General features: G+C 34.5%; 1 protein-coding gene across 2 annotated transcripts in view; it reads left to right on the top strand.

Moving 5' to 3' along the window:
* Nucleotides 1-5,910, top strand: part of LOC138699663 (probable replication factor C subunit 1) — a 233,206-nt gene extending 227,296 nt beyond the window's left edge. The window contains exon 2 of one of the 2 annotated variants that reach the window (XM_069825707.1): nt 5,232-5,910. In XM_069825707.1, coding sequence (XP_069681808.1) covers nt 5,232-5,504 — 273 coding nt within the window. In that variant the 3' untranslated portion in view covers nt 5,505-5,910. The remainder of the gene's footprint in view (nt 1-5,231) is intronic. The other variant, XM_069825716.1, reaches the window with a different exon arrangement.
* Nucleotides 5,911-24,343: the final 18,433 nt, after the last annotated feature.

Here is a 24,343-nt window from a genome sequence, read left to right as displayed (position 1 = left end):
AAAAAATCGATTCCTTACAAAATTCTATGGCATCTGCCTAGTGGTACCATACGGTACCAGACTAACTCTACGTCATATATATTTGGCAGTTCATATATTTATAGTGAAAACATGAATTGAATGCTTTACTATAAGCCTTTTCCAATATATGAAATCAGAATTTATTCAAAATTATAATCCTAATTGAATGTATTCACATATTTACTTCAAACAGATACCAGAATTGAGTGATTCAAGAAAGTGAGTATAATTACCGAACGCCACTACGCATATCAAGCCAAATAACTTCAAAATATTGTTTTCCTAACAAGGACTGGAATGTCAGTGAGTAAATTAAACAATGAGAAATTGTGAAAATAATCATTGTTGCCAACACAGCGGCTGGAAACTACTATATGTACCTATGGTACCATACGGTACCGCTAGGCAGATTCGGGTTAAAGACGAGATTAAATAAAATAATTTAGAGTTTACATTTCATAATATATCTTCAGGAAGGTAAACTTCATATAAAAAAGTTTCTGTTAGCACTGTTACGTAGTTTTATTGATGCAGGCATATGTTTCTGCATGAGAGAGAAAAAGAGGAAGATTGTTTTAAGTTATGCACTGTTGTAATTTGTAGTTGACCTTGTTTTAAGTTATGCACTGTTGTAATTTGTAGTTGACCTACAGTTCACGCCCTATACAACTCGGTCCGAAACATAGCGGATATGGATGTAACACTATAAGAAACATGCCCCCCGAAAATACCTTTATTAAATGATCATATTCCGATATAATGTACCATAGTCGAGCTATAACGGGTGGAGGAGGTAAATGATGTCCCCCATAACCCCGTTATATGGGGATGCTATGGTTTTGCTTCTCCCCCCCAAGGAAATGGTTTTCTCTCCACCTTTGGTTTTAACCTTCTCCTGAAAACTTGCCGTTTTGGAGGTCACCTTCTTGCATGCGCACATTTAGTTTTATTGAATGGACAGACAGACGAGACATGTCTAAAATTGTTTTTTCACTAATACTATATACAGTTAACATCAACATTAAATTAAAATTACAAAAACAAAAATTGGGCGGTCCGGGGTTCGATCCCAGTTGGTGACGGGATGTTTCTCGTTGTCAAACTTCCAGAACGGCCCCGAGGTTCACTCAGCTTTCTATAAAATTGAATATACCGGGTCTTTCCCGAGGGTAAAAGGCGGTCAGAATGTGGTGCCGACCTTCTAGTGCCGAGGTCATGGAAAGCATAGGGCACTACCTCCAGGCCCCCCAAGTGCCTTCATGGCGTGTGATGGGGATACCTTTACATTTTTTTTACGACCATTACAGTCCATGCTGTGCTGTGCCACGCTGAACACCATCAGTTTAAGTATAACCACAGTCTACTATATACAGTCGCGAAGCTTGAGTTTTGAGGGTGCTAGAAACAATAGACTGTGACGGTTCTATTTTGCATTGCCCGTAATGAGGCGATATTAGCGATCCTAGTGGTGAGCAACTATCTAATGTTTGCATATTTAATACGTATTGAGCTTCGCGACTGTATATATTAGACTGTGGTATAACCGCCTGGTAGTTGCTCAAGACAGCTCTGTTTTCTGCGATTTGTCTTTTAGGTACTTACGGACTTTTTTATGTCTAGTCTTCAATTATTAGTTGTTGGAACTCGTTTCGAAACTGACTTGAAAATCTGTAAGAAAAATGTTAATTTGTTGTAAATAATCTATACTAATAATAAAGCTGTAACCTAAATCTTTCTGCTAATTTTCGCTTTTACAAAAATAATTATTTTTATTGACATGTGTAATGAACTGTCCTGAGACCGAAAATCGCATTTTTTTTTATTTTTGTTTGTATGTCTGCAAGTTTGTTATCTTTTCACGTGATAATGGCTGAACTGATTTCTACGAAAATGGGTATGTAAAATAAGTTAGGTCCCACTTAGATTTTAGGCTATATGGCATTGAAAATACTTTCTTTAAAAGGGGGGGGGGGTTATAAGGGGGACTGAAGCAAATAAATCGAAATATCTCCCTTATTGTTGATTTTTAGAATATTATTATATAGCAAAAGTTACCTTAAAAAATGTTTCCGACAAGTTTTATTCTGAGCAAAATTTGTATAGAACCGATATTTAACGAGATATATGAGTTTTAAAATAACAATGATTTTATATCCATGTCATCTCAGTCAGGCTGATGTAATAAAATGAAAACAAATGACTGCGATTATTTAAGGTGGCCTTTTATAACAAGCCAAAGATATTCATTAAAGATTTTTTTTAATTTATTGAGTATGCCTGATCGAGTAAAACTCAGATTCAGGGGCTATACAAGAACAGGTACAAAATATCTCTATGTTGTGCAACAAATCATAAAGCTACAGTCTGTGAAAAACATAAAACATGACAAGAATTAAAGAAAGAAAATAAATCATCATCATCATCATCATCATCATCATCATCCTGTCAAGTACTAGTCCCAAAAGAACTGTTACGGCCTGAAAAAGCGATTTTCTTACCATCTTTTCATAGGTCGACCAAGTGACCATTTCCCATTTGGACGATACTTCATTTTTGCCTTAGGGATCCTCGATGAAACCATTCTTGAGACATGTTCCTTCCAGTTTAACTGATATCTGGAGATATAGTCCAGTATTGATGACACATTAAGTTCTTGAAGGATATCTTCATTTTTCTTTCGATCCCATTTAGTGTAGCCAGCTGTTCGGTGCATGAATCTCATCTCGCAAGCTGTTAGTCTGCTTTCATCTTTTGTTCTTATAGTCCACGCTTCACTCCCATAACATAAGACTGGTCGAGCTATTATTTGAAAAGACAAGTACGAGTTGATTTTTGTACTAATGAAGGTTTTAAAACTCTATTAATGATGCCCATTGATTTGTTGAATTTTACAACTTTCTCTGATAAATCCAAATTTTCAACAAAAAAAAAATTATATCCTAAATAATTAAACTCATTAACTACTCTTTCCAAAATTGTGTTATTTAAACAAATTTTGCTTGGTATTGGGTATTTACCACAAAAGGCCATTATTTTTGTTTTGTTAATGGATATTTCCATTGAATATTTTTGAGCTATTAAATTTAAATTATGTACTGACCATTGCAAATCATCTTCAGACGTTGCTAGTAAAACAAGATCATCTGCAAAATAAATAAAAACAATAAAGTATCACTGAAGATTTACGGAAAAAGAAGAAAAGTTTGAAACCATTAAATAAATAAACCAACCGAGAATTAAAATAAATAATCTTGCCAAAAACGTTTTTTCTTAAACATTTCTTAAAACACCTGAAATTTGATAAAAACTTTGTATTCTAATGGAAATTGGTTATAAGTTGTTATTAAAAATGCTTAATTCTTTCATACAGTAAGCTACTGAGTCATTCTGAGAAAAAAGTATTTGTTTGTAGAAAGTGCAGCGAATCACATGAGTATGCCTAGTAGATAAGTATTATAAAAATTTATTCTTTTTAAATGTGAATCTAATTTTTGTATGTGTTTACAAGTAGCAAAGAAGTGAATAGATTGCTAAATGAAAGAAACTCTTTAATTTGTATTTTGTTTACTGAACTGACCAGAGATGATTTGTTTTGCTCTTATGTTTATTCCTTCCCCAACCATAATGAAATGTAGAAAATTGTCAATTTTTGGCTTTATTTTAACAAATAATATTTGCTTATAATTTAGATCTTAATGTTGTTGTAAATGGGGTGATTTTTAATTTAATAACGAAATTTAAAATGATTTTAATAGCAAGCATTGAAGAATAATTGGTTTTAAATAACAACAACTACATTTAAATATTTTTGTATGGTGAGTTCCTTCCAGCTTTTTTCATGTATCGATTCCTGAAACTGAGAGGGAGGAAATAGGGACTTTTCTGTTAAGTTCAGATAAAATTGAGAACACTTAACTTCTAGATTTCTCTCCCTCCCCCCCCCCCCCTCTTGTACGAAGAAGGGACCCGAAGGCCTGCACTGCAGCTTAAGACTTATTGTACTTACCACTCCTAGTATCATATCTCATTCCTTATTTAAGCTGGCGGATCGGCGAATGTTATTGTATGAATCACTCTATAGATCCAGGCCTCGAAATGGACATTTTCACAAACTGGAATGCTCTTTTATTTTCGTGAACATGATGCTTTTGATGACGACAATGACGAAATTTATTACCAGTGAAATGATGTCGAGTATTACCATACTAAATACATAATTAGATATAATTAACATTAAAATATTTAATACTGTACCTGTAACACATCAGTTAATGTAAACATTTCCGGCACAGCCATCGGAAATTTTAATCCATTTTTCAAATTCACACAGACAGAAGCCACGAACAGTAGTTACTTCGTTAAATCAAAAAAAATATATATAAAATGCACACATCCTGAATAATCAACGTCGATGATTTTCTTCAAAATAAACTTAAATTATACTAGTGAAAAATATTATCATATGATTATTTTGCATAATAATTAATGGGAGCCACCAGCATAGCTCAGTTGGCTGAAGTGTGTGCCTGCCGATCCAGAGTTAGACTCAGACGTGTGTTCGATTCCTGCTTGGACTGATTATCTAGTTGGATTTTATCCGAGGTTTTCTCCAACCATAAGGCGTATGTCAGGTAATCTGTGGTGAATCCTTGGGCTCATCTCGCCAAGTTCCATCTCGTTATCACCAATCTCATTGATGCTAAATAACCGAGTGGTTGATATAGCGTCATTAAGTAACCAACTAAAAAAATAATTAATGGTCATATCTGTCCAATTAATATCAAATTAAAATTAACCGAAATGGATCATAGCCACTTCTTACAAGACAGAACAAAAATGTTCCTGAAATTCATAGAATTGCCACCTGGACTAGAGACAGCTCATCCTTTCTTTGGGGAAGAGTACATTCTGAATTTTTTTAATAAGTTGTTGAATTGCAAGCTATTTCTTCTACTTTTAAATTCTTTAGTTCTTTGTACTTTAAATATGAGAGGAATGAAGAGAAACTCAAAATATAACCTTGAATTAATATATTCCCTCAGCTAAATTGCAGTTCTTGAATTAAGCAATACCGTACCGGTACTTCTTAATGCAACAAATAGCATTTCTGGATAAACATTCATCTTTAATTCATAATATGTAAAATGACGTAGAATTCGTCTCGGAATACAATTTGGGTAATTTTACAAATGCGCTGTTTTTTCTTTCAGTTTGGTCTTCGCCAGTTAGACCTGTCGTTACTGTCTCAGCTGTGGTCCCTAAATGAGTCAATTCAAGAATTCCGACAACTCCTGCAAGAACAAGAGGACAATGCTGCACTTTCGCCACCGTCCCCTTCTTCTGCAGATGAGGGAGAAGAATTCTACTCACCCTTACGTTATAGAGCTGCTATTCCAGGTGGACTATCATTGTCTTCGGTGCCAGAACAGTACCGCTTGTCCAGCAGCTCATCACAATCCAGCATTGAGTATGGAGATGTGTGATAAGACTGAGTATCTGTAATTCCTTTTACCAGTTTGTTCCAGTGTGATAGACAACGTATAATCTCCGAAAACTATGCATAAAATTAATGTAATTTGATGAAACGTTTTGAATATGTTCAGTATTTTAGTTACTATTGCATAGAAAGTGCATCATAGAATTTTGACATTCTTTAAAGTAATTCGCACTAAAATTTTCACATTATATGGTTCTTTGTATTTTGTTCTTGTATATGCATTATCTTTAAGGCCAAATCTTCATTACATCGAAATGTCGGTGTGTGAGGTTATGTATATAACAAAAAAAAAAAACACATCAAAATGCGAGCAATATGATATTCTCAATCATTTTTAGTACTAAGTCTGATTTGGAGAGAAATACCGAAATAAAATTATAGTTATCTTCCTACATGGTGCCCTTTATTTTATCATCACTGCACATAAATTATTATTGTACGAAATTATCAAAATGGGATATTAAACTAAAGTAGATGTACCAAAGAAGGTCAGCTAAACATTGGCAGCCTCTATGGTTAAATTTAGGAAAACGTTATTTACAGTATTAACAGTTCATTTAGTGCTCTATAAAACACTGTCAAATTAATACCTTTTTTTTTTAATTTTGACTGTCGTAAATGTTTAAAAATTGGTTGTCAAATGGGCTTTGTTAAAGCTAGGGGTTTTAAATAAGATCTGCGAAGAGTATTTAATAAGGCCAATGAGGAAAATTTATATGAAATAAAGTGTTATGTTGCTGCAGTAAAGTAAAATTAGTATATTATGAAACTAGTTTGTAAGGTTATACTTTATTGCACCAGTCATTTTTTGACGGATGCAATAACTGTCTAACATTATAGACCTGTTTCATATGCTATTTTTTGTACGACTGCATTGTAATTCAATTGAATCGGTTATTGTTGAAAGGAACTAAGTCCACTTTTTAATGTTCTGAGATAATAGAAAAAAACAGTTTTGTGAATAATATGTCGAAGATTAAGCCAAAATATATTGTAACTTACACATATATTTTATATGTACAATATATTTTGGTTTAATCTTCGATAGATTATTCACAAAACAGTTTTTTTCGATTATCTCAGAACTTTAAAAAGTGGACTTGGTTCCTTTCAATAATAACTGATTCAATTAATAAAGAAATAACATGTAAAATTAATTGTAATGATGAGTAGTTTGATATCATGGTCTATGAAGAATGAGTTGCTGTATTAAATATTATTGCACGGAAAATCTTTTAGTAATGTTAATTTTAAGAGACAAGTTGTGCCGTCATAATAGAAATCATTACATTTTAATTAGCAATTTTTTAATAATAATGTGGCATAATGTGCACGATTTTCACTAACAATAAAGACTGTTTATAATGCTGGTGTACAAAAAAATGATTACTAACATTATTGATACAGAAGTACCTATACACCCAGAGAAATACTATAAATTCGTTTTTAGTAATGGTAATGAAAAATTGCTATTTTCTTAAGGCTAATTCCAGAACAAATATAAAATAATGATAAAAATCTAAAATCAATATATAAATTCAAACTTATTACACTTTAGTTAAATGTTGAATTTTTACTTTACACATAGGCATAGTCTTCACAATCGGGACATACTGTACATAAAATTCAACATCTTCAAAACAGAAACCCAACATATTTTTCGTGTATGTATTTCTTGCAGCTCACACGTAGTCATATATCTGCCACCTGATCCTTCCGACAAACTCTATAGTACCATGATTTTTATGTCTTTCTTTTCTTTTGAGTGCCATTAGGACCTGATTGGTATTCTGAGTGATTAACTTCATGAAGCGGAGGATATCTCTTCTTCTGGTGCTTGATTGACCCCTTGTTTCATTGTTTTGAGCAGTTAGTGTTCTTACATGAATGGAATGGAATTGGAATGGAATTTAACTGAGGGGGGCACGGATGGCCCAGCACTGCGACCTATTGAGATCTATTGTGCTAACCCTTGATATGGAATGAGTTGCATGCCACAGATCCCCTATGCGCACCGCCCTAACCACATGACTCTCTTAACAACCAGTCCCTACAACCGACAGAATCCATATACCATTCCTGCTTCGGCAACTTCCCCAAAGGCTCCCCTGTTGGTCTGAGGCAAAACTCCTCCTCCGAGTAGGTTCGCCTCGGGTGCCATTGCAGAAGCCATCCAACGTCGCTTGACTACATTCCATGGAGGCCGGTCGAGAGAGTCAGCAGCTTTGGGAGGTCACTTGTAGAGTGATCTGAAAATGTGTATTTTATGTCTTTTTATTTAAACAAATATTTAGCAATAACTATAGCTTCGGCATTTATAACCTAACGTCGTTATAGTGCTCTTTGTGTGGCCAGTTTTTTAGTAGATTACACTTGATTAAAATTTCATGTTTAGTTAGTAGATGCTGCAGTTGTTTCTTTATCACTATAGGTCGCCAGGAAGCTTGGTAACTTTGTTTGTTAATGACTGCAAAGGTGATAGTTGTTAGGTCAGTAACTTAATTCTGATTATCTATTGCTGCCTCATCATCGAATGACAGATCGGAAACATTTGCATTGTAAGTGAAATTTTTTTTTCAGTAGGTCGCTGTGTTAAAACTCATGGTTCAAACACAGATCCAGGTAGTGCTTCAAGTTTTGAAATAAAAAATTCAGTTCCTCTAAAACTGGCATTCACATTAGCTGGTCTCATTATTTTATTGTGAGTCAGGCAGTTGAATTTTACACGTGTAATATATTGTTCTGATTCCAATAATAATAATTGTTGTCCAGCAATTCAGAACAGTATCATCCTGAAAGTTTTCAAATGTCCTGAAAACACTAGATAACGGAATGGGAAATATCCCTTGACTTCGTATATTGTCTTACCTTCAACATCAAACCTCCTGTCCATTCTCAGACGACTAGTTATCACTAGGAAACGGTTTCTAGTTGCGTACCTATTTTGTTTGCTATATCCTAGATATTATTCAGATATCTCTATGTTTCATTTACACAGGGCTCCCCTATTGAAAGCCTGTAGGACCTAAAACGCCTAATTGAGCTATCTTGCTTGTTTGCTTGCTTACTTGCTTACTTATTCACTCACTCACTCCTCACTCACTTACTTACTTACTTGTGCCTTTTAAGGAACCCGGAGGTTCATTGCCACGCTTACATAAGCCCAACATCAGTCCCTATTCTGAACAAGATTAATCCAGTCTGTACCATCCTATCCTACCTCCCTCAAATCCATTTTAATATTATCCTCTCATTTACGTCTTGGCCTCCCCAAAGGTCCTTTTCCCTCCGGCCTCCCAACTAACACTATATGCATTTCTGGATTTGCCCATACGTGCTACATGCCCTGCCCATCTCACATGTCTGGATTTAGTGCTCCTAATTATGTCAGGTGAAGAATATAATGCATGCAATTCTGCGTTTTGTAATTTTCTCCATTCTCTTGTAACTTCATCCCTCTTAGCCCCAAATATTTTCCTAAGCAACTTATTCTCAAACACCTTAACCTCTATTCCTCTCTCAAAGTGAGAGTCCAAATGAGTTATCAACTTCTATAAATGCCTAAAAACTAAGTTTGTGCTGGGAATAGGATTTTTAGTATTTTTGCATATATTTGAAATAAATATACAACCAGTACTAAAAATGTAAAAATGCTCAAAAAATTATAAAAGTGGTATTTGAAATGTTAATAAAAAAAAAAAGTAAAAATCTGCGAGAAATTCTGGTTTGGTAAATTCGTTCATATTGGTTTTAGAAGAGGAGGAAAGAAGATTGCACCTAATTTCCTGGAGCCGAAGTTTATTGTCAGGTTAGGCAATTGCTTACAAATTAGTTTTCGCGTCAGTGCACCTCAGTTATGCGAAATGAAACTGACCAGTCAGCAATCAGTCTCTTTCCCTGATAGTGTTTGAATCTTCAGTTCGGTAGCACTCATCAGTGTCTTTGTGCCTATATTTCCCTAAAATTGAATATACCCCCAGAATAAGGGTCTAAGTACATAAGTACGGGAAATAATGTACTGGACGGGATATTCAATTGTTAATTTTATGTAAACTCCTAAAAGCCATAAATTGGATTTCATAACGTCCTAAATATTTCTTTTTTAGCACCTAGAAATCCGTTCCCTAGTTGTTATCTGTAATTTTGATTGAAAACCATAACGAATGTAATATAAATTCCATATTGTTTTAAAGACGGATGTTGTAACTTTTAACTCTCCCCACTTCTTACAAACAATCCTCAAATAAAAAAAGGCTCCCTTCCCAAAAAATTATTGATCTCAGTACATAGTTTCAGAATACGAGTAGATTACAGTACCTATCAGCAAGATGTGATTCTACATCATTAAACATGACTGCACTTTGGTTCTTTGAATTCTTTTCCTATGAATTAAACAAAGTCCACTCAGATCTTATTGGATGCCTACTATTTTCCCCTTATTCTCTTGCCTATTTTTTCCGTATTATTATAATAATTTTTTTATCTAATTACACAGTTTTAAAAAAGAACTTTCTGAAAGTATTTGAGACATAAATTCTTTACAATTTCCTTCAGATATTTCTGAAAATTTTATTACATTTTACTAATTCTGACAGTCAACTCAAATGCAGCAACACACAATAGTAGGGAACGAGTTGGATACTTAGTAATTGAGGGTCCAATAGCTATTGTTATATAGAGGGTATTATGCTTAATTTTAACATGGCCTTATTTGGTACATCTACTTTATAGTTGACACGTATTCTATTGGGATATATTTACATTACCTTGCTATTTGCATTGGTTTGTCTCTTGTGACAGCATTGACAGGAACCGACAACATTCTTCTAATACAGGAATGCAAAACTGTGCTACATTTGTAGCAGGCATCACAAGCTGGAACATAACTCATCCCTCCCCTTCAACCCTCATGTCATTGGATAAGGTAGAGGGAGAAGTGTGCTTACGAAATGTCACAGATACGTCATTGAAGGCTGGAGGATTGTGGATGGAGGAACAAACTCTTTCCCCATGCTTCCACCCCTCTCTTCCCAAGTTCTGCATCCCTGTCCTATTAGAACATGACAAATCAGAACATCTGCTTATGTCGAGTTTAAAGCGTTTGTGAATAACTTGTAGTTTTAAATTGTAATATTCATAAAGCAAGCACTTTTATATTGGCATCCCCATGGAAGATGTAGTTGTGCTGACTTATTTTGTGAGGAGACATGAGTAATTGGCAAGCTGTTTGTAGGCAATAAAAATATGAAATGAGTAATGCTGACATTTGAGCAGAATTAAATATTTACAGCCTTTAGAAAGAAGTGTTAGAATATAGAGGTGAAGAAAAGAGAATGAACAAATAAGTATTGCCAGACAAACTTCAACAATAAGTACCATCAAAATAAAACCTGGTAATAATCTGATGAAGAAATTGAAGGTAATGATAATGACCTAATGAAAAATAGAGACAGAGAGAGAGAGAGCAAGTGAGAATCATATAATATATACAATATATCTTAATTAATCATAAAGGGAACATATATATATATATATGATATGCATAAATCACTTCGTGATTTAAGACGGCGCTTATTCCGTCAGATCCTGGCCAACTAGTCACTCATAACGAGTGCACCTCAGCACATGTGTGGACTTCGGTCCTACGTTTATAGACATCTATGACGTAGTGCAGAGGGAGGCCACTAGAGGGAACCCAAGAGTTGGAACTCAATCAGAGACAATTCTGTCCGACGCCGGGGTGGGTATCCGGTGTGGCTTAGTGGATAAAGCATCAGCACGTAGAGCTGAAAACCCGGGTTCAAATCCCGGCGCCGGAGGGAATTTTTCTCTGTTCCATTACTCTTTCATCGTATAAAGGGAACAGTTTAAATTGTATTTTCTGAAAAGGCATGCAGTATAAAGTTATTTGAAAAAAAAAAAATACAAAATATTGCTTTCACTTATATCAGTGTAATTTAATATTTTATCCATGAGTGATCTTTATTTCACTGTCCTTAGCAAGCTAAACAATGGCTTTATTCACAGCAGTGAATGAAAAGTTTTTAATTCACAAGTGAATTAAATTTATTTTAAATCACTCTCTCCTTGACAACCAATACATTAGCTACTATAAAATCCATACATTCATTAATTTAAAACTTCTTCACAAATAACACATTACAAAGAAAAGGGCTATAATTTAAAATTAAATTTACATACCAGTAATTGATAATATAATGTATAGCACACGAGAGTAAACAGATTTTATGCGCTCGTAGAAATTATCACCCTCAGCTTCACCTAGGGTGGTGAACTTTCCACTTGCGGATAAAATTTAATTTTACTTTCTTATACTATAAATCACTATTATTTGCTTTAAGCATTAATATAAATTCAGCTTTGAATGTGCTACTAGTGAACAAGAATGAGGGATGATACCAGACTGAAATGAATAGCTTATACACATAACCACATCAGGAACCAGACACATATAATAAAACTAATAAACATATTTCAAGTTTTACAGTATAATGTGATTAAAAGCTTCAAGCGTACTATTTCTGTTAGGAGAGTTTGTTTCAAATGGAAGAAATCTAGAATGATACTTAATGTGATTATCCCGACATTTATTATCTTGCCATACATCATTTGTACTTCCAGATTATGCAAAAGTTTTGTGTGATTGATGAGAAGTACTTTACTTACACCAGCACATTTTAGAGAAATCATTGTTCAAAATAGTAAAATTTTATTTGTGAATAAATAACTTATCATTTTATTTATAAAAGGATTGAAAATCTAGCTTTATAATAGGGTAAGCCCCTATTGTGTATAAAATGAAGGTACTAGGGCATGAAGATAGTGCTTCATGTTTTCTTGATCTTGGCACTAGAATGAGGTGATGTGGGCGACACCATGCTCCTGCTGCATTTTACCCCTAGGAAAGACCCTTTACTCAATTTGATTGGAGGCTGAGTGAACCTCAGTACTATTCTGGAAGATTTAGCTATGAGAAAAATTCTGTCACTATCCGAGATTAAACTTAGGACCTTCCATTTCATAGTCACTTGCTTTACCAAATCAGCTACTCAAGTAAGTATCCAAATTCGTTTTTCAGAATTTTTTCTGTTACAAAAAAACCGAACAGTGTGATGGAATAACAATACCTTTATTTGTGACATACTGTTTATGTGGCTAGCAGGGCAGAGAGATATGGCCAATGAACTGCTCTTCTGCCTCAACTTATAGATTACATTGGATTGGGCTTTTTGAAATATGTACATTTTATGGGGTGAAACATAATTATTTCAACATGAATCAGAGATTGCTAATCAGTATAAATGAAAGTTTACAGTATTTCTATAAATCTATTAAATTAAGTCGGGGTTTCACTGTATTCAGTTAATACATAGGCTCTTACTCTATTCCCTATATGTAAGTCACGCAGTTGTGAGCACAACTTCAGGGAGAAGAAAATACATTTTTAAGACTATCATCAGCTGAATATGTACAGAAATGTTAAGAAGAAATCATCAGGGCAAAGGTTAAATCTATTAGTGCGTTGTTACAACACTTATCACGTATCAAATATCACACCATGTGGAGTTGAGCTGTTCTGTTTAAGAGTAATTATGTATGACAACAGAAACATTGCAGTTAAATGGTGTATAGCAGCTTAAAGCATTATTTATTCATCCCAGGTAAAAAGTTTTTCCTGCAGATTTATAGCATATTTCATCTGTATTGCAAGTTGAATGTAGAAAAGTATTATTCATTGATAAAAATACTAGCATATAGTTTCTGGACATGAGAATTCAATTGAAGTAACTTAAGACATATATCACGATTCCTATTAAATCTTTTTAAGTTTATACATTCTAACATAACAACTGATACGATTGATCTACATAAAATATTCAGCAAAATAAACTAAAGCAGGATGAAATGAAAGTTAAGTACGTTAAGAACTTCAGAATATCCTATTCTTTCAAATGCTCTTATACTAAATGATAACATGCTCCACTCTCTTGACATGAAAAGTTATGTCACTATAGGATTACATTAGAAATATACAGAGTGTTAAAAAAAAGAATCTGATATTTTGAGGAGTGGTAGTGTGCATCATAACAAGAAAAAAAAAGTCCAATAAAGTGAGTCCTGAAATTAATAGTTTTTAAGAAAAACGTATTTTAAAATTTGTATGTTGATGACAGGTTGATAGGGCCACACATTCTATCCTACAGATTAACTGGTTCTCAGTATCTGTGTTTCTTAGCAAACCAATTGCCCATCTTGCTGGAGGAAGTGCTATCCACCAAAGACTAAATGTGGTTTATGCATGATGTATCACCAGTCCATTTCCATAACAGAATCAGATGAAATCTAACACGGGTATTTAATCTTCTGTGAATTAACTGGGGAGGTCCTGTGCCTTGACCTGTTCATTCTCCAGATCTTAATTCCCTGGAGTTTTGGTTATGGGGACACTTAAGATCTTAATGTATGCAACACTTATTCAAGACATTCAAATGCTACAGGAGCATGTCTTCAACACCTGTCAGCACATCAGAAACCAACCAGGGATGTTTGAAAGATTGTGTGGTTTCCTAAGACGTCGAGCAGAAGGGATGTGTTATGATGAGTGGAAGTCACATCGAGCATCTGCTATGAACAAGTAAGTTCTAATGTCTCGGAAGATATTAATTTTAGGACACATGTTTATTAGTAAAAAAACTTCTTTTGTGAGTTCTATCCCCTTCTTGAAATATTAGACCCTTTTTTTTTTTAACAGCCTGTATACTCTGTATAATTTTGCAAAAGTATAACAGAGATTGAGTTGTGTTCATGTTGTTTAAAGTTGAATAGCTCTGAATCACTGAACTGATAGTCTTTCTGCGAACATCTAAGGCATGAAGTTTATGTAAGAATACATAAAGAAGTAAATAGGCTACAAAGAATTACAGGGATATGTGTAAGAACTACCTGAAAGTCGTCAATGAGATTTTTATGCACATTTATTACTATTATAGTTTTTCAAACTGTCTAAATTCCTACAGCTCTGTTTTGAGTAGAGAATAGATATTATAATTGTATTATATTCATGTTTATATTCGACTACGTGCAGCCAGTAAGAAACATATGATTAATAATAATAATAATAATAATAATAATAATAATAATAATAATGTGATTCAAAGCATAGGATAAATAGTGGAATATACAGTACTGCTGTTCATTTTCACTTTAGACTTTTTCAGTCTCTACTGTTATTGTATTTTTGAATGTATAACATACATAACTGTTCCATGTTGTTTCTTGAGAATCACTTGCTCTGTTATATGGTTCTGCGAATATATGAAGGATTGTTTATAACAACTTCTTGTCTTCTTCTTTGGCATTACTTTCCATATTGGGAGACGTGTTGTTTACTGATAAATTATGACCACAGTCTAGCATATACAGTCACGAAGCTTGAGTTGATGAGGGTACTAGGAACAATAGACTGTGCCAGTACTGTTTTCATATTGTATGTGATGAGGCGATAGTAGCGATCCTAGTGGTTAGCAACTATCTATGTATGCATATTCCCTACGTATTGAGCTTCGTGACTGTAAATACTAGACTGTGGTATGACATTGTAACAATATTAAACATTGGATGTGTTTACTGTGTTCATTTTTGTTTTGAATAGGGAAGTGCGTTCAGATCAGAAGAAATAGTAACATTTATACATGAATGCACATGTGAACACTTCTCTGTAATTTTTATTATGTTTTATATTCAAGTACTACATGTCTCACAATATGCATAATGTCGTAATATAAACTAGTGTTTATTTGGGTAATAAACTTACAGATTTTATACAAATAGTATGTAGAATATATGACAGTTCTTCATGGTTCCATGACACGAATAACAATATGAATATAACCTTTTCAACTGATAAGTAGCGAAACAATGTCCTTTGAAATTGTAAATGTAACATGCCTATTGAACTGCTTCAGCAATTACTAACAGATGAGTTAGTTGTGAAACAGCAAATACCTAAGTTGTTTTAACAATTGATCCATCTCATTTTTATTCTGTGTATTATGTGAATGTGAATAGGATAGATTATTTACTCATTATTGAATGAGCTTCAGCACTGCTGACAATGAAATACAAAACATATGCAGTATTAAGCACAATGTTGAGAGATGTCATAAATAAAATGGGATATTCTCAATTTTACCACACAATTTCATTACGCAGGAGGCCGTAAATTCTTAGCTGATTTAGTTAAAATGTACACTTACTAAGTTTTATTGACGTGTATTAATCTTTCAGTCATTAAAACTCATAAATCAGTAGGACCTGATGGTATCGCCGCAGACGTACTGAAATTGGGAGGAGAAGCCATGATTCCCTATCTAGTGCGTACATTTGAAATATCAATTAACAATGGTACTGTCCCGCGAGATTGGTAAGATGCAATAGTGATTCCAATTTATAAGTCAGGGTCTCACTCAGATACAAAAAATTACAGACCGGTCAGCCTCACCTCTGTGGTTTGCAAACAGATGGAACACTTGATTTCAGCTTATCTAAGGCAGCATTGGGATAACTCAAATTGGTTACATAACTGTCAGCATGGATTTCGGGGGGGCTATTCATGTGAGAGTCAATTAGTAACTGTATGTCAGGATTTAGAAGACGGAATAGATTCCAGTAGCCAAGTAGATGCAGTGATTATTGACTTTTCACGCGCATTCGATGTAGTCCCACACGATATATTGTTGGTTAAACTACAATCAACGGCGATTGACTTCAGAGTACTCCAGTGGATCAAGGAGTTTTTAACTTGTCGCACTCAGAGAGTACGGGTAGGGGAGGAATTATCGAACCCAATTGAAATTACTTCCGGAGTGCCACAGGGGAGTGTCTTGGGGCCTCTTCTATTCCTGGCTTTTGTAAATGATCTGCCAGTTAATATCTTGTCTAGGGTTCGCTTATTCACGGATGATTGTATGGTATACAGGGAAATAAAAAGTTATGAAGATACTACTCTTCTTCAGACTGACCTAAATAGAATAAACGATTGGGCAATAGCCAACAAAATGAAAATAAATTCTCTAAAGAGCAAAGCCATCAGCTTTACAAGGAAAAGAAATAAAATAGTCGCATCGTATGCGTTAGGGGGTGAAACCATTCCGGAAATTAACAAATGTAAATACCTCGGAATAACATTTAGCAGCGATCTCGGCTGGGGGGAACACGTTATGGACACAGCAGGAAAAGCATGGAGAGCGTTACACTTTGTGATGAGGGTACTAAGAAAAGGCTCTGATAAATCTAAAGAGATTGTATATAAATCACTAGTACGTCCAGTAATGGAATATGGTGCTGCATGTTGGGATCCTAACAGATTAGAACATACTAAGACACTGGAAAAGATTAAAAAATGGGCTCTCAAGTGTTGTCGGAAAAATTCACCATTAAAATGGGACACACTCAAGGACAGGGGCCTCTTCTATTCTTGGCTTTTGTAAATGATCTGCCAGTTAATATCTTATCTAGGAGTCGCTTATTCGCGGATGATTGTATGTTATACAGGGAAATAAAAAGTCACGAAGATACTACTCTTCTCCAGAATGACCTCAATAGAATAAATGATTGGGCAATAGCCAACAAAATGAAAATAAATTCTCTAAAGAGCAAAGTCATCAGCTTTACAAGGAAAAGAAATAAAGTAGTCGCATCGTATACGTTAGGGGGTGAAACCATTCCGGAAGTTAACAAATGTAAATACCTTGGAATAACATTTAGCAGCGATCTCGGCTGGGGGGAACACGTTACAGACACAGCGGGAAAAGCATGGAGAGTGTTACACTTTGTGATGAGGGTACTAAGAAAAGGTTCTGATAAATCCAAAGAGATTGCATATAAATCACTAGTACGTCCAGTAATGGAATATGGTGCTGCATGTTGGGATCCTTACAGATTAGAACATATTAAGACACTGGAAAAGATTAAAAAACGGGCTCTTAAGTGTTGTCGGAAAAATTCACCATTAAAATGGGACACACTCACGCACAGGAGAACGCGAATTCGATTATGCGCACTGTTCAAAACATACAGAGGTGAGCCTGCCTGGAAAGAAATAAAAAATAGGTTGCAGCCGCCAAATTACTCTTCAAGGAACGACCACTCATATAAATTGAGGGAAAGTAGGCAGAGGACGGACACTGGAAAGTTTTCTTTTCCCAATCGTACTATCAGGGACTGGAATGCTTTACCTGCAGACTTACTAAAGGCTTTACCAACAACCAAAAATGTATTTAAAAATAGGCTTAAGGACCTTACTAATAGACGGTAATTATACACAGTACTTAAAGGGTGTAAATGATATGTTGTTATTGAAGTGTTGTATCAGTGAAGAATTATGTTGTGTCAGTGAAGTGTGTTGTATCAGTGAAGAAGTATGTCGTGTCAGTGAAGTGTGCTGTGTAAGTGAAACGTGTTCCTGTCAGTGAAGCTGTATAGGTTATAGTGGCAGTGCAAAGTATTTGAACAGTGAAATGTTTTTGAAGTGTTAGTGAAATCAGGATAGAATCAGTGAAATGTGTCGTAGTTCCAGTGCAGTGAGTGAGTTGACAGCGAAATGAGTGTAATGTTGAAAGGTACTTGTGCAGATATGAACATATACTCGTGGGTTTTAGTTTGATCTTAGTTTTAAGATACAAATTAGAATATTTCAAATGTTATTTTAAGTGATTGTTTCATTTAATTTAGTATATTCCCTGTTGTTGTTGTTATTATTATTATAATTATTATTATTATTATTAGTAGTAGTAGTATTAATTATTAGTATTATCATTAATTGTATTTTTAATTAATAAGTTTATTATTGTCATTATTGAGTGTAATTAGTTACCACTGCCACCGGGTATATACCCATTGCAGTGTGAATAAATACATACATACATACATACATACATACATACAGGAGAACGCGAATTCAATTATGCGCACTGTTCAAAACATACAGAGGTGAGCCTGCCTGGAGAGAAATAAAAAATAGGTTGCAACCGCCAAATTACTCTTCAAGGAACGACCACGCATATAAATTGAGGGAAAGAAGACAGAGGACGGACACTGGAAAGTTTTCTTTTCTCAATCGTACTATCAGGGACTGGAATGCTTTACCTGCAGACTTACTAAAGGCTTTACCAACAACCAAAAACGTATTTAAAAATAGGCTTAAGGACTTTACTAATAGACGATAATTATACACAGTATGTAAAGGATGTAAATGATATTTTGTTATTGAAGTGTTGTATCAGTGAAGAATTATGTTGTGTCAGTGAAGTGTGTTGTGTCAGTGAAACGTGTTCCTGTCAGGGAAGCTTTATAGTTTATAGTGGCAGTGCAAAGTATTTGAACAGTGAAATGTTTTTGAAGTGTTAGTGAAATCAGGATAGAATCAGTGAAATGTGTCGTAGTTCCAGTGCAGTAAGTGAGTTGACAGCAAAATGAGTGTAATGTGGAAAGGCACTTGTGCAGATATGAACATATCATACTCGTGGGTTTTAGTTCGAACTTAGATTTAAGATACAAATTAGATTTATTTTAAATGTTATTTTAAGTGATCGTGCTTCATTTAATTTAGGATATTCCCTATTATTATTATTATTATTATTATTATTATTATTATTATTATAAATTATTGTTAGTATTAATTATTTGTATTAATTATTGGTATTATTATTAAGTGTATTTTTAATTACTAAGTTTATTATTGTCATTATTGAGTGTAATTAGTTACCACTGCCACCGGGTATATACCCATTGCAGTGTGAATAAATACACACACACACACATATTAATGTACAGATATACCTGCCTGCGAAATATAAAAAAGTGAAGATAAAATACTTAGGGACGCTATTGTGGTGCAATAGGCCTCTCTCATACAGTCAGTGATTCTTTCAGAACAATATTTTCTGAGAATGGAAGGCATTTTTTAAACTGGGAAGGCAAGTAATCGAAAAATTAGTTATATTCTGTTTATAAAATTAAAAGATTTAACATTTAAAATTAGATGTACTTCAAAGTATATATACCATTCTCTGTTTTTAACCCAGGGTGCTACAGAGTTTTACATAAAAATTCTTCCCCCTCAGTGAACATCCTATTGCAATGATCCAACGAAATATCTCCTAGACGGTTTCTCATCAATAGTCCTATTACTCTGTTCATAATTCTGAAGAATCTTTTTTACCTGGGATCGTTGATGTGAATAAAATCAATATTTTTACAGTAATATTGTATTGTATTTATTTACATTCCATGGTATTCGTACATCACTTCACAGCTAGAATATAGAACTTGTAAAAAAAAAAATCTTAATAGTATTACAAAGTCTTAATTATAGTCACATTCTAGTTGAAATATATACAGAAGAGTTTTACAATATACTAGTACAACACAAGGGGTTAGTATCGTTAGTTCAGTTCATTGTAATCAGCAAAAATTTTAGTACTTTATTTAATGGTAATACACTGTATTCACTCCTGAGGCCAAAAGTTGAAATGACTTGACATGAGCTTATAAATTATTTTGATTTGTACAACTGAAATGCAGCATGAACTACAGTTACCCTGTATGGCTTAAGTTTCAGAAGTTTCGTTGCCACAAAAGCTGACATCTTGGAAATGTTAACCTCTTGTGCTAAATGTCGCAGTGATTTGCGGGGTGAGTGCTCTACCCAGGCCCCTACTCCATCAAGCTTCTCTTCTGTCAGTATATGGCAATGTTGAACACGTTTCTTGTTAAAAAAAGATCCTGTACGTCTGACTTTATTGACAAGGTCATGAATAGTTGACCTGCTAGGAATTCGAACACCTGCAAACCAATGTTCAAATTCTCTTAGTCACCTTGCAGAAGAGTATTTCACATATGCATCATAGAGAAAAATACGTTGTTTTAAAGTGTACTCTACCATTATTAATTGACACTTTATCAACACGAGACAACACAATTTTACTCACAACACGCGCAGAGACGTCTTTCCCTCACGACAGATCCAACTCGACTGACTGGCGCGTCAGTGGTAGCTACAGCGCTACTCTGGCGGCAGGCGCACCAATCTTCACCCAGTCCAAGACTGCTGCGGAATGGTCCGGCCGAGCTACGAACGCACTGTATTATCAGACAGTACATCTCACTTGACGATATTTGTCAGAGGAAGAACTGCATCTGAAATCTGATTTGTGTAATATGTAGCTAGTCAGCGATGTATGCAATGGAGGGGGGAAAGGAACTGGTCACTCTACTCCATTATCTCCTGGCCTAGTTACCTTATGAGTTATGCCTTGATGGTTTCATTTGTGGGGTCCAGACCTGTCTTCGGTCAGTTGACTAAACAACAATACTGAAAACTCGCGAAAGAAAAGGAAATAAAAAAAAGAGGAAATTGTGAGAAAAAATGCAAAATTAGTTGTGCTATTTAAAGAAACAAACTCAGCCAGCTTGTTTCAGTTCGAGTCCAGATACATCAGAGTGTAATAATATGGTGGACAGTACCGAAAATAGTGGAACGTGTTGTTTATCTGAGTCAGGCGTTTCCGGTAATAGGAACAGTAATCAATTATTTCAGTTGATCCAAATGACGCATATAGAGTGAAATAAGGGACGGAAATATTTTTCTCTACCTAGAGGCGCCAAGTAGCTAGATTCGCCCCTGCCTATTATGAGTGGTGTCAATGTTTGATTGATAATAATTTGCTATAATGAACATTGTTTAACCTATTGCCAACTACAATGGCAATTAGAGGATGTTATGATTAACTAGTAAAATTCCGTAACTATATGTTGGTTATACTGACTGCATGCACAGTGACATCTTCAAATTGAGTACAGGAAGAGAAAACTTTGACCTAGAGAATATCTAAAAACCTCGCCAAAATATTTGAATACTCTGAAGACCGTCATTTGAGATTTCGAGAACTCATAAGAATCGAATTCTTCGACAATTTATATTCAAATACTCTCATTGCTAAACCATCTCTAACATTGAGATACCGTATTTAAAGTCGCTTTTTGGAAAATTTTTGCTTGAATGCTCAGAAAGTACAGTCAAACTTCTGTTTCATTCTCACTTGATATATATATATATATATATATATATATATATATATATATATATATATTTTTTCTTGGCTCAGAAAATATTATTTCACTGATCCGACCATTTTATTAACTAACCTCTTTATAATACTCATAACTGGTAGTGAAGCCAGCTATCTAGTATTACTGTGTCCACCAGAAGAAGTATCAAACTCACTATCAACAGGGCCATACATTTCTTTAAGTCAGTTCTCGCTGTGTAAATGTGAAAATGTCAACATCTTGCCAGCAGTAATCTCAATAACAAATAGTACACATATCGCAGAATTGAGAGCAATACTGCTGCACAGTTTTGACTAATTAAGTTACTTCCTAAAGCTTTTTGCAATTTATAAAAAAATATTATGCAAATCTAGTGTTTCAGGTAAAGCTCCCTGTAAAGCAGATTTGAATAATTTGAAGGGAAAAATTGTTCTGGGGCCGGGTATCGATCCTGGTTACTGTGCCTTCTAACAGTTCCAGCAAAATTGCAATTAGTATTGTCAGCATACAATATCAAAACTTTGGATATTAGCCCATTGGACTCAACTGTATCAAGAATACACTTGAAATGAAATGTCTAGAACTTCATGGACATTATGAACATCAAAGGAAGTACCGGTACCTTATTAAAATGGAGTACACTCAATGCTTCCATGGTTTGAACAACTGTTGAAGTCAGGTTTGAAAACACCCAGATGGTTGCTTCAATTTTAGTTCGTGCATAGTGGTATTTTTCATCGAAATTTTCTTCACCAACTTCGAAATAATTCTGACGACCAAAAGGATGTTTTTGAACAACACAGTAAAAAGTCCAAAGTACCTTCAATTGTGAGTTTCCTCTTACATTTGTCCTTTCTTGGGTGCTCCACAATGATACCCTTTCCTGAACATGCAATATTGAAAAGAAGACTGACTTTTTTTACGCCACCAGATTGTTTCTTAATGAACGAATATTCATTATACAGTTGGTCATAAAAACACTTTTTTTTTTCGGTATTTTAAAATGAAGAAATCTAAAGACGAAATAGTAGACTGAGTCTAAATAAATCACCTGATCCCTGACCATGATGCTGATGCTAGCCTCAGGGTGTCTTGCTACTTCAAACACATAGATGAGTTCAAGGAAATTACAGAGTTTTCTCTATTATGATAGTTATTGGAGATTTCGGCAGAAAAGTCTAGGAGACTGCCATCAATGTCAGGAACTCGGGACAAAGTATTCCATGCCAGGGCAATCCCGGTCAATAAGGAATGGATGGCAGCCCTATATGGTATCCTGTGTAATTCGAATTTACTTATTAACTCCATGACTTCAGTATGACGTTAGAGATGATGCAACAGAATAACTATTTCTGTACTTCTCTCTGGCCTTCCACCCCTCCTTACCTCTGTCTTATGAAGCACTTGTATGGGGATCATAGTTCATTTATTAATTAGTTGCCTACATTAATTGAATTAACTAGTTTGCCCGTTGATTTTGTATAATAAGACGTTATTGAATTTATGAATAATTATTATTAGCTTCATAGGATTTTTTTTCGGATTAGGGTACTTTTAAAAATTGGTATTACCTGTCTCTGCTACAACTCACCTCTCCTAAAAGAAGCACTGCTTCCTGTTGACTGAAAATGTTCATGTAACCATGCAGTAAAGGGGCACTGAATAAAAAAATTATTTTCTATATGTTGTAGACAACAGGGAGCTGATGACAGTACTGGAAACTGCAACTCAAAATATCAAATGGTTCTCAATATACAAGTGAAGGAAATTTGTCCACCACTGCTGCTGATGTCACACTGCCAAACTCGTGGCTTGTGTTGTGTAAGCTCGCAGCTGCTTAACACTTTGTTATGAAAAAATATGAATTACAGTGAATGTAACGTGATTAACTACAGCAAGAATGGACTTGCTGAAGTTCGGCACGGCAGTGTGCATCACATGAATCACCAATATCCATGTTTAGAGGTATGTTACTTGGAAACCATTTGTCATAGAAAAGTCTAGTTTGCGCTATCATATGTATAATAATCAAATGCATGTTGTTTAGAATATATTATCCCAGAATGTGATTTTTAGTTCAGTACCTCTCTAAATTAGTTTTGTTAAATAGTGAGAGCAATTAATTTCATATTAATTAAGGAATTATGAATTACATACATTATATAGCATTTTCAATGACAGCTTTTCAATAGTAATTTACAGAATTTACCCAAATGGTTGTGTAAAGGTTTTGGATAGACCAAGATATGGACACATTTTAAATATAATATAAATTACCTCAAATTGCAATGTCAGTAATTGAAACCTTTTAACTGTCTTGAAAGTGGCAGCTTATAATTGATAGCATTGATAGTTCAGCAGGGCCGTGAGACGCATTTGATTATCTGTATTTGTATCAGATATTACAGCAGATTTCCAGGGGGAACAGAAGTTATGTACACTAAAACTGTACAACTATTGCTATTTCTGTGACCTTCAGTGAACTGGTGAAAGTTAGCAATAATATAATTGTATTAATATTATGCCTAATGTAGAGTCATAATCTTCACAAGAATAAGGACTGAAAGGGTCCCACTTCATCAAGTCCAATTCTAGAAATTAGATGATGGTGATAGAGTAAGTCAATTTTGTTGTATGGTCTGTAAAATAGGATGTAAGAAACAGGTAAACACTTATTATCTGAACTTCCAAATT

This window comes from Periplaneta americana, chromosome 1 (assembly GCF_040183065.1).
Source record: "Periplaneta americana isolate PAMFEO1 chromosome 1, P.americana_PAMFEO1_priV1, whole genome shotgun sequence".
NCBI lineage: Eukaryota > Metazoa > Arthropoda > Insecta > Blattodea > Blattidae > Periplaneta > Periplaneta americana.
Note: the sequence above shows the minus strand (reverse complement) of the source record. Positions and strands in the feature narration are given on the sequence as shown.